The following is a 15,450-nucleotide window of genomic DNA, read 5'->3' on the forward strand; positions in this document are numbered from 1 at the left end:
ACAAGGTTACTGGTCAACATTCTGGAACTGAATTGATCTGCAGAGCTCTGCAGACTTTGCTTAGTGTCAAACCTTTAATTCAATCCCAATTGAACAATTTCACAGCAGTGGCTTATTTCAGAGAAACTCTTGAGTTCCTTGATGAGGGTGTTGTCTTGTATCATTAGATGGGCAGATACTGATCAAACTGTGGTCTCTGTCATTCATGTTACTGGAGTCAACAATTGAGAGGAGGACTCTCAGTTGACAACCTTGACTCGAGAGGAAGCTAAAGGTGCCCATTGGCAGGCAAGTACTGCATCCATCTTGTCCGATTTGTAACCTGCCTGCCTTACTTCTTAGCCCCATCCTATTCTGGTGGTGTAATGGACTTCACTGCCTGGGTGTTTTATACTGCATGTTCTAATTTTTGTCCTTTCACCATTAGATTAAAGAAAACAATTTCTGCTTACCTGAATAATGTATTTCTTTCATGATGGTGACAATTAGGTTTGCAGACGCCTCAATTATACAGCAGCAACATGACTGGTTGCTAGACACACATACCACTTGTCATTGGCACAGTTTTTAGCTATGGACCTGTAGTACATTGCTGCTCTGCTGCCAACTTTAAAGGCAGATACAATTAGAATCCACATGGATGCATTTAAATTTTGAAATAAAGCATTAAAGGGTACGTCAACACCAGAATTGTTGTTTAAAAAGATATAATCCCTTTATTACCCATTCCCCAGTTTTGCATAACCCACACAGTTATATTAATACACTTTTTACCTCTGATTACCCTGTCTCTAAGCCTCTGCAAACTGTCCACTTATTTCAATTCTTTCGACAGACTTGCATTTTAGCCAATCAGTGCTCACTTCTAGGTAACTTCACATGCGTGAGCTCAATGTTATCTATATGACACATGAACTAACACCCTCTAGCGGTGAAAAACTGTCAAAATGCATTCACATAAGAGGTGGCCTTCAAGGTCTAAGAAATTAGCATATGAGTCTATCTAGGTTTAGCTTTCACTTAATACCTAGAGAACAAAGCAAAATTGGTGATAAAAGTAAATTGGAAAGTTGTTTAAAATTGTATGCCCTATCTGAATCAAAGTTTATTTTGGACTTGACTGTCCCTTTAAATATACATGAATAAGCTATAAAACTTTTATTAGAATATTTTTTGCCTTTTCAAAAGTGTATTTATGTATATTCTGTGCACCAGTATTTTTAACACAGCACTTGCTCAGATAGCCTAAGGTGCTTGTTCCATCTGGTAATGACAAATGTGTTTTTTTGTTGATATGATAAATGGGCACTCTGAGCAGCTGCAGTGTTTAAAATGCTGGTGCATTGACAATATCTAGCTATGCTTCACATGCAGAGAAAAAAACAAAAAAAAACTAAACAGTGATAACTTACTAAAAATATTTGTGCCACTACTTTTATATTGCAAATCTGTTTCTATTCAATAAAATGTCACTACATCCCAAATCTGTATCACAAATATGTTTGCATGCGCTGTCTGAGGTCACAGCAGTCCAGAGTTATATGGTAGCTTTTTTCTGACTATGACTGTTTGCTTACCTGCATGCGCAGTCAGAGGTCGACGGATAGGTTTGTTTACTAATAAATATTTCAACTGCGCAACCAATGGGGTTTAACCCATTATGGATTAAATCTTTTGATATGCCAATATTTATATAATCAACATATACAGATTTATTTCTGTATATGTATTTATATAGAAATATTGGCACGTCACATTATAATCCATATTGGGTATTTGATTAACCACAGTTTTGGTCCTTTTGCATGCACAGTCATTGTGTACCAAATAAAAATCCCTGTCAGAAAAAGCTACCTCTGACTGCGCATGCAGGTAATCAAATAGTCACAGAGTCATAGCTTTAGGAATTTCTCCAGTGTCAGAAAAACAGTTAGCGCAGTTTCCTGTTGCTTGCATATAACAAATAAAAGCATTTTATTGCACTTTTTAATCCCTTTAAATTCTAATATTTAACTTGGTATGGCCATATCAGAATGAGTATATTGAAGCAAAAATATGCATGTGGAGCCTATAGAGAAGGTATTTTATGGGCTAGCTCCCCTAGTTCCAGTTATTGATAAAACAAACTTGAACACTATCTCCACCATTATAAATCATTAACCAGGTCAGCGGACCTAAGATGTTGCAGAGTTTGATTTGTTTACCTGCATGAGAAACATATGTAGACTTTTGGGAACCATAAAGGCAAATGAAAACATTTTTGTATGGTAAAAAAAAAAAAAAAAAAAAAAAAAAAAAAAAAGCTAGCTCCCCCTTAATGTTTATAAACTGGTATTTGTAATGAGCATAAGAGAGACCATATTGATTTTCAAGATATTTTTATTAAAAGAAGTTCTTTCCACAGTAGTAAAAGCTTTGGCACATATGGTATAAAAACAAAAAAATATATATAAAATCACCAACCATAATTACATCCTATTCATTCTCCACCACTTTCAAAAATTAATTTTCAATAGTAAAATAGAGGAATTCATCTGGAGAGGAAGCAGACATTGATAAATAACACTGAGGGTACAGGATTAGTAAGGTATGTGCTGAAAGAAATTAACAGTGTGCATATGGTAGAGATTGGTCGGCAGCAGCCAGTTTTGTGCTGCATTATGAATAGATAAGGAGAATGTCCCTTTAATGTTTACCTGTATTACCCTGTCCATGCTAATGTAGCCTGTGGTTTTCTAACCAAATGTGGCCAGCTACACTGTATCTGGGGATATTCTGCACTTTTCCTGCCCTGATGTTATTTTATAATGGACAAAGTTGCCTTTTACAAAGACCCCTTATATTTTCCCCCTATCAGTTTAAAAGCAAAATAAAATTACAGTCATTGAATACTGAATGGCATGAAATACTTCAGGTGAATTTTGAAGGCACTTGGATTTTCTGTTCAGAGGCAATGACTTCAAAAAAACTCTGGAGCAGACGCTTCTGACCTCCATGCCTCTGTAGGTTCCAGCAATACTGCTACAATGTTATTTAGTTTTTGGTCTGTTCAGATTGCTGTGTGTCTACCTGGTAATAACCAAGGGGCAAGAAGCACTCGATGGGGCAGTTCATATTCTGTTGAGATAAGTAATAGAATATACACAAAAGTCAAAAAGAGAGTGGTCCTAGATCACATACATTTCTTTTGTTAACAAACACTGTAAAACTCGCATTTATACAACACAAACTACGGTCTAGTGGCCCATGAAACCCAAAATATTTTTCATTCATGGTTCAAATACAGAGAGAACAATTTTTAAAAAGCAATTGGTCTATTATCTCTTATATGACCAATTCTCTTGGTATCCTGCCTGTTGAAATAGAAGAATGCACTACTAGGCATATATGAGAACCAATCAGCAGCTAGCTCTAAATACTACATTGCTGCTCCTAAGCCTATATTTCAACTACACTAAAGGGAGCGCGCTGATACATGTATAGGTGCTTTATAGAATGCCCTCTAACATGAACCTGCTGACCAGTACTAGTGAACGTTTAAAAGTGCAGTATCATAAAAAATGCTAGATGTATGCAATATGTGTAAGTATTATCAGCGCTAGACTAACTAACTATCTACAGCTCCTCAAAGAGAGGGTCCTAAGCTTAACCCTAAATGAAAATCAATATGGAAAAATAGTTTCAAGGAGCGCCAAAATAGGCAGAGATACATGTAAAAGTAAATGTGACAATATTTAATTGACAATGAATACACAATAAAATTTACAACAAAAAATTATACAATGATAAAAATCATGGATCCATGATGTACACAATAACACTGAGGTAAAAGACAGTAGTAACGATAGGAATAAAATGGAGCAAGCTGTAATCATGCTACAAGCTAAAAGGCAGTCCAAATATTAATGGCAATGGAGATACATATATTAAAATATATCAAATGAGCTTTTAAGGACACAAGGCGACAAATGAGAAAAATATGTGAAAAAGTGAGTGCGAAGTGTCAAAATGGAGTGTTTTGAAAAATATGAAAATATGAAAAAATGGGCACACAAGGTGAATCCTGTGGGTGCGCAAAAAATGTGGATGGTGCACAAACCGATGATAAATAAAAAGTTAGAAGAGACGAAGAGTAAAAAACGAAAAAATGAAAAAACTATTTAAATTTTAAAGGTGCTGGTGTAAATCCAGGTAACGAAATAAGTCAAATGAATTCAAAATTATCTTTAAATGATTTGAACAATGTTTTTCTAATTGGAAAATAACCGATTCCTCTTCACGCACTACGAACACATTTACAAAGTGCTCCTCAGACAGCTGTATTGCACTATGTACTTTTTGTATCTATAGGTATACAGAATACAGTTGTCTGAGGAGCACTTTGGAAAATACCTGATTCCTCTTCACGCACTACGAACACATTTACAATTTGAAAAACATTGTTCAAATCATTTAAGGATAATTTTGAATTCATTTGACTTATTTTGTTACCTGGATTTACACCAGCACCTTTGGAATCTAAATTGTTTTTTCATTTTTTCGTTTTTTATTCTTCGTCTCTAACTTTTTATTTATCATCGGTTTGTGCACCATCCACATTTTTTGCGCACCCACAGGATTCACCTTGTGTGCCCATTTTTTCATATTTTTCAAAACACTCCACATTTTGACACTTCACACTCAGTATTTTTTAACTAACTTTTTCACATATTTCTCTCATTTGTCGCCTTGTGTCCTTAAAAGCTCATTTGATATATTTTAATATATGTATGTCCATTGCCATTAATATTTGGACTGCCTTTTAGCTTGTAGCGAGATTACAGCTTGCTCCATTTTATTCCTATCGTTACTACTGTTTTTTACCTCAGTGTTATTGTGTACATCATGGATCCATGATTTTTATCATTGTATAATTTTTATTGTGTATTTTATTGTGTACTCATCATTGTCAATTAAATATGGTCACATTTACTTTTACATATATCTCTGCCTATTTTGGCGCTCCTTGAAACTATTTTTCCATATGTGTAAGTATATTATATCAATACAATTTAATTATTAATCACAATTCATCAAATTTAAAACCCAGACACACAATATATTCAAAGCTTTGATAATGCTCCTAAGCCTACCAACAAAGAACAAAGCAAATTAAATAGAATTTGCAAGTTATTTAAAATCTATCATGAAAGTTTAGTTTTTACTTTAATTGTACCTTTAAGGACCACAATGTACCCTGTATGTCACTGGTCGTTAAGTTTTTTTTTTTTTTTAGGACATAATAGCACAAGTCTAGCAAGAACACACTATTAATGCCCTCCAGCAGGCTTTGTGGAATAGAGCAGTCTCAACGCTGGTGGCAATACCGTGCTATAAAACAATCAAGTCCCAAAAAAGGCCAGTGACATACAGGGTACGTCGCTGGTCCTTAAGGGGTTAAAAAGGTACATTAAACAGTACAATGCTGTATGCAAAGATTAGCTTAAGAATAATATGTAGAATTTAATTTTGATTATATTAGTTCTTTAAACAATGATTAAATAAGTAACATTCTAGTTTCTAGAACATAATGGGTGCCTGCCATGCTGAATCCTGGGTTTCAATTATCTTTTCTCTTCTGCTGAGAACACTTAGAGACACTGAGTTTAGACAATGGCTGTAGGAATATACCAATGTTACATTTTATTTATCAGTGCTGAAAGTCTCACATTACTATATTCCCCACAGGGAAATAAAGTGTGCAAAGGATTTGTCAGCAAAAAAATAAATAAGGGAAGCCTAGGTTTCAGCATGGCAACAACCATTACTTTATAGCAACTCAGGGGAAATTTTAAATACAATATTCATAGTTTAATTAAAGGAAAAATGGTACAAAATAATGAAAATACAGTGCAACGCTTTTTTTTAGGTATAATTAGATTGAAATATAACATTTTTAAAGTGTTAAATGTCCCTTTTATTCTACAGGTGTTGTACACTAGCACGTATATTTACAGGAAATAGTCCATTAATGAAGCAGTATTATAATCCAAGTAAACAGATGGGTCCTAAAAGGAAACTGAGAAGGCGCCGTATTATGTGAACTACAAATTATTAGTAGTAAGTAATCAGCAAAAAGGGATACTCGCAGGAGCACATATGTGCTAGTGGAAGGAACTCCAGGATCCCAAATCGTGGGCTGTATACATGAATGATAAATCAGGAGCACGATACCTCAACGATAATCAGGAACACAATCCAATAGTATTGTTTTATTAATAGTATAAAAAGTTAAAACAAATTAACACAATCATCTTTCTAGATGGCAACAAAATTATACAACATGGTTCTCGGTGTTAAACGCCATTACATCAGGTATATTGGTCTCAAGCAGATGTTCACATTAAGTACATAATAACAGCCTATCAGATCGTGTTAAACAACTCCTCCTGAATAGGAGTATCTCCCAAGTTAAAGTACATACAGTAGAAGCATATTTCATTATTATAATTGTCCACATTGCACTCCACCATTCAAATTCACTACCCCTTATTTTGCTAGATATATGCACATCACTGTTAATTTTTTTTTTTTTTTAGCACTGTTATTATGTTCAGTTCTTTGGCAAGTATGTGGGAGTAGTATAAGCCATTATTTAATGTGGCAATGTTATCCCAACATAAGGAGGACGGAGAGGTATGTTATAAAGATTTTTTATTTGGAGTTTTAGGATAAATTAGCATACACACTGCTTGATTAGTGGATGAGTCATGAGTTGTGTGGCTATTCGCTTATTGAGTCATTAATAGAATATACCCCACATTACTTTACAGTTCCCGATTGGGGTAGGCACAAATATTTAGCTTTTAGTGTTGACTTTAATAAGATGCCCCCCCCCCAAAAAAAACGCCACTTTGATCAGTGATCAAAGATAATGATCAGCGAGTAAAGTAGTAAGTTTGTGGTGATCCTATAATGATTAGATATGTAGAATATAGGAATATATAAAGGATCTGTAACATATAGGAATATATGCCACTACATATGGAAGGGGTTAAATTACCTATTAGGAATACTTTAACTTGGTAGATACTCCTATTCAGGAGGAGTAATAACACAATGTTATTATGTACTTAATGTGAACACCTGCTTGAGACCAATATACCTGATGAATTGGCGTTGAACACCAAGAACCATGTTGCATAATTTTGTTGCCATCTAGAAAGAGGATTGTGTTAGTTTTAACTTTTTATACTTTTAACAAACAATACTATTGGATTGTGCCCTGATGATCATTCATGTATACAGCCCACAATTTAGAATCCTGTAGTTGTCAGAGAGAGAAGTGTGCTGAACCAATTCTAACTGTTCAGACTGCTTCCACTAGCACATTTGTGCTCCTGCGAGTATCCCTTTGGCGGATTGCTTACTACTCGATCATTTGTAGTTCGCACAACAGGGAACCTTCTGTGTCTCCTTTTAGGACCCATCTGTTTACAATCTATATAAAAAGAAGAGCTGCCAAATTACACATTTTGTTTAATGCTATAAACTTTTATTTATAATTTGGTTTTGGATTTAAACGTTTTTTCACCGTGCTTTTTATAAGCCACTCTTATTGCTTTATGTGGGAAAGCATTTTTTTGATTATACTCACAAAGTTTGTGCTCTGTTGGTATCTCTGTGCAAATTGAGACACTGTATGCCCAGTACCATCAGGGGTAATTGCAGCTCCTGGTCTGCGGCAGTTATCACATCTCCAACCCTGAGAGGAAACAAAGTAAAATATTTACATAAGATCAAAGGGCACATGTAAACAGTAAATAAATGTATAACTGCTATGTTAGATGGAAAAATCCTAACTGGACATCCCTTTGGGATAATGGCTCCTAAAGATATGTGCACCCATTGTGCGTAACAGGGCTTAAAATGGCCCCCAAGTTGAGTGTTCTACATATATCTATAAAAATCCAGTATTGCCTCCCAAAATGTGTAGCAGTCTGCTCAGTTTTCTGCCAATCACAGACAGAGCTTAATGCGATTTGCGCACTATTAACGAACAGTTGCAAACAACCGATGTGCATTCACTCTTAAAGGGTCACTCATCCCGTCTGAAAGGTTTCTTCTCCCTCTCTGTCCCCACTTTTCCCCCTAGTCTTCATTTTATTTATGTTTTTTTCCCCCCTTTTCCTGAAAGGACAACTATGCAACTGGGAAACTATATTGGATTACTTTCAATTAAACCTTTTTGCAAATATGTACATGAGAAATTGAAATTTCTTTTGTCCCTTTTATAAAAGTAGCCTTAAGGGTTTGTTTTTTGTCAATTACATACTTGTTGTCCTCCGTAGCATGTGCATGAACAGATGGCACCCAGATACTCCTTCTGCCACTGCTCTCCTACATTATACATCTTTCCTTCATCATAGCATGTAGCCTCATCTGTGGAGCAGGGATATGGAAAGCAGAGAGTATTAATAGATCACAATATAAAAAGGGAAGATTAACACCAGGATTAAAAGTAATACTTTTTTATTATTATTAGGAATACAAACAGCCGAGTCAAATTTACTTACGGGGTTCACACTTGAATTCTCCCTTTCCATTTCCTAGGCATGTACAGCTCATCATCCGCCCATTTTCCCCACGACGGTCCCACTTCTCACCAATCCTGTAGTTCACCCCACTATCATGACACCATTCTGCAAAAATAGTTACAGCATTATGTAGGTTCCCGGGTTAAAGGGACAGTCAACACCAGAAGTTTTGTTGTTTATAATGGTGGATAATCCCTTTATTACTCATTCCCCAGTTTTGCATAACCAACACAGTTCTAATACATGTTTTACCTCTGTAATTACCTTGTATCTAAGCCTCTGCAAACTGCCCCCTTATTTCAGTTCTTTTGACAGACTTACAATTTTAGCCAATCAGTGCTCACTCCGAGGAGCTTCACGTTCCTGGGAGCTCAATGTTATCTATATGAAACACATGAACCAACGCCCTCTAGTGATGAAAAACTGTCAAAATGCTTTCAGATTAGAGGCGGCCTTAAGGTCTAAGAAATGAGCATATGAACCTCCTAGGTTTAGCTTTCAACTAAGCAAAATTGGTAATAAAAGTAAATTGGAAAGTTGTTTAAAATTACATGCCCTATCTGAATCATGAAAGTTTTTTTTTTTACTTTACTGTCCCTTTAAAAATGTGCAGTAATACAAAGTGTACAGTACCCATGCAAAATGTATATTTATATCCAATTAATTCTGCTGTGATGTGCTAATTAGGGATGAGCATTTGGACGTTTTGTTCTAAAACGAATGCTGAATATAGTCACCAGCAGCATTTTGCCATTTTCAGAGCAAGATTTCTTCATGTGAAAGTGTGGCACACTAAGATATGGATTTGCACAGATCTTATTGTGTTGCACTTTCACAAGAGGAAATCAAGCTCCGAAAATAGCTGAATGCCACTAGTGGCAGCCATATTCTGCATTCGTTTTATAAACAAAAAGTCCAAATGCTCATCAAAAATCACTTTAATGCCAATTTGGTCATTAAAATCATACCGAGCTTGTTAGAAAATGGTGAATTGAAAAGAAAATGTAGTGTTGGACTATTTCAAACCACTAAAATAGCCAAAAACAAAGACAAGGAATAAAGAGTTAAAGTTATTGATAAAATTGTTTGTACTTACTGGATGAGTCACAACGGAAGTGCCCACTGCCATATCCTAGACATCTGCACCACAATTTGAAACCAGACTCAGACATACGCTCCCATTCTTGTCCCACAGAATAATGAGCTCCATTAAATGTATCATAGCAGGTCTCTTCAGAAGGCTGCAGACCACCATCAGGGACTGTAGAGGAAGAAAGATTAAATTGCAGTCAGTACTTTAGTGTAAACCTAAAAACGGTAGTTGTATAAAGTATTTTACTTGCTTTAAAAAAGGTTCCTAAAACACAAGATTTAACTTTGGGGAAAACCATTAAAGGGATAGTCTAGTCAAAATTAAACTTGCAGGATTCAGACAGAGCATGCAATTCTAAGCAACTTTCTAATTTACTCCCATTATCAATTTTTCTTCCATCTCTTGGTTTCTTTATTTGAAAAAGCAAGAATGTAAGCTCAGGAGCCGGCCCATTTTTGGTTCAGCACCTGGGTAACTCTTGCTGATTGGTGGCTACATTTAGACCCCAATCAGCAAGCGCTACTCAGGTTCTGAACTAAAAATGGTTCTGCTCCTAAGCTTACATTCTTGCTTTTTCAAATAAGGGTACAAGACAATGAAGAAAAATTGATTATAGGAGTAAAATTAGAAAGTTGCTCTAAACTGCATGCACTATCTGAATCATGAAAATTTAATTTTGACTAGACTATCCCTTTAAGAGGATATTACCAAACATATCAAAAGAGCAGCATATTCTACAAATAGCTTGGTCTTGTCCTAGGTTTAATCCCAGCATAAGTGCACACTTACCGGTATTGCTGACAGTCACCAGTTCTTCTAAGATCTTGTGCTTGTTTAATCCTTTTAGTGCCTCCACAATAATGTTATAAGTTGCCCCACGGGTCAGACCATTCAGGGTAGCACTGCTAGAAGTTCCAGGGACCTTAAACTGGAGCAAAAAATAAAGTACAAAATTGCAGATAGTTTAAAAATCTACACAATAGTTGGTCAAAATATATTTGCTACTATTTTATGGCAACTGAATGTTAAAAGATTGTACAGATCAATTCTTCAAAGGCTATTAACTGACCATATTTTATGTATATTCATGCTTAAACAATTACTTAGCTATTGAGTGATGTTATGCACCCTTTCATTAAGCTTTTCAGGGCATGTCATTTACTGTGATTTCTTACCTGCAGTGGGGCTTCATCATGTCCCACAGGATGGCAGGAAATGATGTATTCTGTCGTTTCTAGTAGGGGCTTCCAAGAGATGGTGGTCTGTGATGACAGTTCCTGTTTTCCAGTGTCATTGTGCTGAGGTCCAATACCATGAGGATATGAAGGGCTATGGCCATCTCCCCTGGACACTGGGAAATGAATATCCAGGTCAATGTCCTCCCTCACCTGTGGAATGCGTTGCTCAGGAGTGTACTGTCCAGGCTGGTGCTGACCAGGAGTAAATTGTCCTGGCCTCAGTGGGACGGCAGTGGTGGACGTGGTCGGGCTTCTAAAACCATGCTCTTCAATGAAGATCTGTTGCCCTTCATGTCCAGAACTGGGTTGTTGCCCTCCAGAGCCTGGAAGTTGGATACCATTGCCATTGTCAAACTTTGTTTCAGCGATGAGGGGTATGTTTTCTGTATTGGAGGGTACATCCAGGATTTCAGGGCCCTGGCCTGGATGAGGTAGGGTCACCAAGCGGGGTAGCGAATCTGGCCAAAGAAAGCATTAGGAGCAATCAAGAGCAAAGCGTTAGGCAAAGCCAGCAATTACCCAAGCCAACAGTAGGTAACAATTTGCATCTAATTTGCAGCTGAAATTAGAGAGGGATATATATTTTTTATAAAAAATAAAATTATATATAAAAATATTTTATTTTTTATAAAATGAAAGGGACATTTTTGATCAAAATTTAAACATAAGTTATAGCATTTGTATTTTAATACTAGCAACCCAGCATTTCTAACCCTCGCAAAAGGGGTTAAACACCGAGTACCCCTCGGGATCCACACAGCACTGCTGATTCTGATTCTGAGTGAAAAGTGCTGCTGATCCAATCAGAAGCTAGGTACACAGCTGAGTCGTGCAACAGATAATGCTGACTGAATCAGCATCAGTGTCTGCTCAGGACCTGCAGTATTTCTACTATGCAGTTCACTATTCTTAAAATGAAATGCTTTAACAAATTAGTACTTGCAATATTTGATTATAATGGCACTTTATGCATAGAGAATAGACTGTGGAGTTTTGGGGGGCTTTGGGACTCTTTTTTCCAAAACTGTGAAGTTAAAATTTAAAGCCAAAAAAATGAACAGAAAATCATGTTTTTACTTATAAATGTATCCTGTTTTCTGTAAATTACCTACTGTTTATCATATAATTTGAAAAGCTTCATCATTTGCACTTCTGACACTAAAAATTACAAGCCAGCAATTAAAACAATCATGGCTGCATTCAACACTGCTTAGCAGGCAAGACAGAGCTAAAATTATTTTAAAGCTGCGGAAAAGGCATGTGTGCAAAATATCACAATGGGGAACACCAATGAAAAACATGTACCGCTATCTGATTTGTGGCCTAAGCCAGGACAGTGCTATTACAAAATGGTACAATCTCATTAAAAAAATATTTGCTACAGAAAAAAAACAAAAAAACTAGACAATCTAAATTTTTTTTAATCATTTTACACTTTTAATACCTGTCCTCTTGTGTCCAGTTAGAGGCTCGCTCTTCTGATTATTCCTTACAGCAATAATCTGAATGACATACTCTGTATCAGGTTCTAAATCTATAAGAAAATAAACCATTAGATTTATGAGATGTCTCCAGCTAGAAAAAAAAAAAAAAAAGTATTTCCATGTAGGCAGAACCCCCCCCCCCAAAAAAAAACATGAACCTTTACTTACTGGTTATTGTGGCCTCTGTGGTTCCTGCTGGGATACGTGGAAGAAGCTCCTTTGGTAACCCACCAGTTTTCTCATACTTTATGATGTACCCTGTGATTCGGGAACGAGGAGACTGCCAGGTGAATAGCAAAGAGTTGTCAGTGGTTGTCAGAAAACGGAGATTGGAAGGAGAGTCCACAGCTGTAAAGAAGCGAGAATTTAAGGATATCAACATAGTCGCAGAATTGAAACGCAACTGGTCAGAGGAAATGTAAATTATAGGTATAGGTTTTTGTTTTGCCCTCTTAGTGAATTCAAATTCTCCTTTCCATTATTTTTTTTTAAACAAACACACACATAAAAAATAATAAAAAAATTAGACTTTAATACACTACCTGTAGATACATCAACAGTCACCGGAGAGCTACGAGCGTTGTCATTTAAAGTGTACAGATGAATCTTGTAATCTGTGCCAGGTTGAAGACCTTAAAAAAGGAGAAGATTATTGGTTAAACAAGTGGACACCAATCAAGGTATTTTCTGTGATTGGACATATGCTGCTCCAAAAGAGGATATAAACACTAAACTACATTAGTCAATTATATAGATTGGCATTACCTGTGATAGTATAAGTTCTAACATCTGGGTTAATGATTCTTTGAACAGGATTCTGACCCCCAGTAGGGATTGCATCAATCTGAAAACCTGTGATTGTTTCAGTCTTTGTGCGCCAGGCAATTGTGACTGTATTCTCGGTTACATCAGTAATACGTGGACGCCGAGGTGGGCTGACATCTACAGAGAAATTAGAAAAAAAATACTATAATATAATATATATCCAGCAGTTTATCGAAAATTGTGAAAGGTCTATTCCGCCAGTGGTCCAAAGAAGTTTTGCTAGTTAATAAAATTACCAAAATACACACAAAAAAAAAATATATAAAAATATTTGAAAAAGTCATTAGAAGACAGTTTATACTGGAAAACCACAGTATTTAGAAGGCTAATAAGATAACTAGATAGATCTGCTTGTTCTCAATTATCACAGATTTATACATCAACCTAATTTTCAGATTTATGCAGTTACATCTTGGCTTATCCTGGGAGCGAGGAATACATACAAGTGCAGCAACAGTTTTATTACCCCTTCAAACTCCATGTAGGATATGGCGACTTACTCTCAAGGGTGGAGATTATTCCCTGCAGTGGCTTGCTCGTTAGGGAATCCTTCACAGCATAAACATTCACCTCATACTTGGTGGCAACCTGTAATTAAATTTATTTAAAAAAAAACAAACAAAAACATGAGTCCCTTAATAAAACAAATTTTCTTCTTGATAGACTGAATTAAATTGTTCAAGGAAAACAGATGTCTGCCTAAGCGTCGGTTGTCAAATGTAGTAGACACTCACCATCAGCCCAGTTATTGAGGTGGTTGTGACACTTGGAGGAAGCTCAATTTCCTTCATAGGGCCTGTCTTCTCCTTGGGGTTAACACGTACACGGTACCCTGTAAGCTGGACATTGGGTGCATACCAGCTGATAGTCAAGCCACTAGGAGTCACCTGAGAGAACCTCAAATTTGTTGGAGCAGGAATGGCTGTAAGAAAGATTAGTATTAACTCCAGAAAAACAGAAGAGTATTGGGAGACCAAACATTTACTCTGGAACGAAGAGACATGCAACAAGGAAAAGAAAGAAAAAAAAAACAAAGTGTCACAAAAACAGGCTAGGTTGCTCCTACAACCATTAATCTACTGGAGGATTTAAGGCACTTGGTATGTGCAAATATTGTATTTATTTAAATGATTGATGAAAAAATCATTTAAATTTTAATCACAGTACAAGATTTACTAATCGATAGATGCATTTAACTCAAATGTTAAGACAAAAACTGTAAGATGAGATACAGTATAAATGCAAATATTTAAATGATGAATATTCGAACACTAATGAGCTTTTAGCATCAAATCCTCCAATAGACTATTTTAAATGGATTAAAGACAATCAAACAGCACAATGAACGAGGAATGTGAAGGACTCCAAATGCAAAGACAATGTGGTGCCTATCAGGACAAAGATGCATGCGTCTTGTGCTTCTTCAGATGTGAAACCGGATACCTGTGTTCTGGACTCCAATCAGGGGCTTGCTCTCCATGTCCTCATGCAATGCCACAATGCTGACAGTATACTCTGTGCCCGGTGTTAGACCGTGTAGTTCTGCAGTGTCATCATCCCCATCCGGAGCTGGGAACAATTCTTGGATTCCATCCTCTGGGCTAGAATAGGTGACCCGGTATCGGGTGACCTGCCCTTCTGGGATCTCCCAAGTCAGTCTAATGGTATCAACATCCACATCTGTGAATGTCAGTCCTTTTGGCCGGTCAATGTCTGTCAGGCAAATTAACCAGGAAAGCAGTTAGCAGCAGAGTTAAGCAGCTGAGAAAGCAACAGGAAGGGAGGAAAACCTCTAACCATTTCACCACCAAAAGAACCTTTAACACACCTAGAAATTAACTGAATCTTTAGGCAGCAAATTGGTTGACTCCTCCATCACCAGCATGGCCAATGCCCAGGGCTTTAAAGCATAAATGAGCAAAAGCAGCAGTTACAGGTAGCAGGTTAAAGCCAAGAAATTATGTAATAATGGGGAATAGTATTAGATAATAATTAAAGGCCATTAAGCCAGCAGTAGTCAAACAATTCATATTAGCAACATATTTAGTGGCAAATGCCTTCTTTTAGCATTCATTAGACAAAAATAGGTTAGCATTAGGAATGCACTATACATCAAAGTAAAGCCAGCATTACTGTAGCTAATTCAATTTAACTGGGTGTAAGAAATAGCATGGAATCTTCTTGGCATCTTAAAGCCATATAAAAAAATTCAGGTCATGAGTTGCAGTAACTCT

General features: G+C 36.4%; 1 protein-coding gene across 5 annotated transcripts in view; it reads right to left on the reverse strand.

The window, feature by feature from the left end:
- Window positions 1–2,361: 2,361 nt before the first annotated feature.
- FN1 (fibronectin 1) overlaps window positions 2,362–15,450 on the reverse strand; it is a 70,078-nt gene continuing 56,989 nt past the window's right edge. For 2 of the 5 annotated variants that reach the window (XM_053698811.1, XM_053698808.1), the window contains 14 exons: window positions 14,660–14,929; window positions 13,951–14,138; window positions 13,717–13,804; window positions 13,157–13,333; window positions 12,934–13,023; window positions 12,560–12,739; window positions 12,352–12,441; window positions 10,845–11,365; window positions 10,459–10,597; window positions 9,673–9,837; window positions 8,556–8,681; window positions 8,315–8,421; window positions 7,637–7,744; window positions 2,362–3,117 (listed from right to left, as the gene is read on the reverse strand). In XM_053698811.1, coding sequence (XP_053554786.1) covers window positions 3,034–3,117; window positions 7,637–7,744; window positions 8,315–8,421; window positions 8,556–8,681; window positions 9,673–9,837; window positions 10,459–10,597; window positions 10,845–11,365; window positions 12,352–12,441; window positions 12,560–12,739; window positions 12,934–13,023; window positions 13,157–13,333; window positions 13,717–13,804; window positions 13,951–14,138; window positions 14,660–14,929 — 2,333 coding nt within the window. In that variant the 3' untranslated portion in view covers window positions 2,362–3,033. The remainder of the gene's footprint in view (window positions 3,118–7,636; window positions 7,745–8,314; window positions 8,422–8,555; window positions 8,682–9,672; window positions 9,838–10,458; window positions 10,598–10,844; window positions 11,366–12,351; window positions 12,442–12,559; window positions 12,740–12,933; window positions 13,024–13,156; window positions 13,334–13,716; window positions 13,805–13,950; window positions 14,139–14,659; window positions 14,930–15,450) is intronic. The other 3 variants (XM_053698812.1, XM_053698810.1, XM_053698809.1) reach the window with 2 other exon arrangements.

The sequence above is a fragment of the Bombina bombina genome, chromosome 1 (genome assembly GCF_027579735.1).
Source record: "Bombina bombina isolate aBomBom1 chromosome 1, aBomBom1.pri, whole genome shotgun sequence".
NCBI classification, from domain to species: Eukaryota; Metazoa; Chordata; class Amphibia; order Anura; family Bombinatoridae; genus Bombina; species Bombina bombina.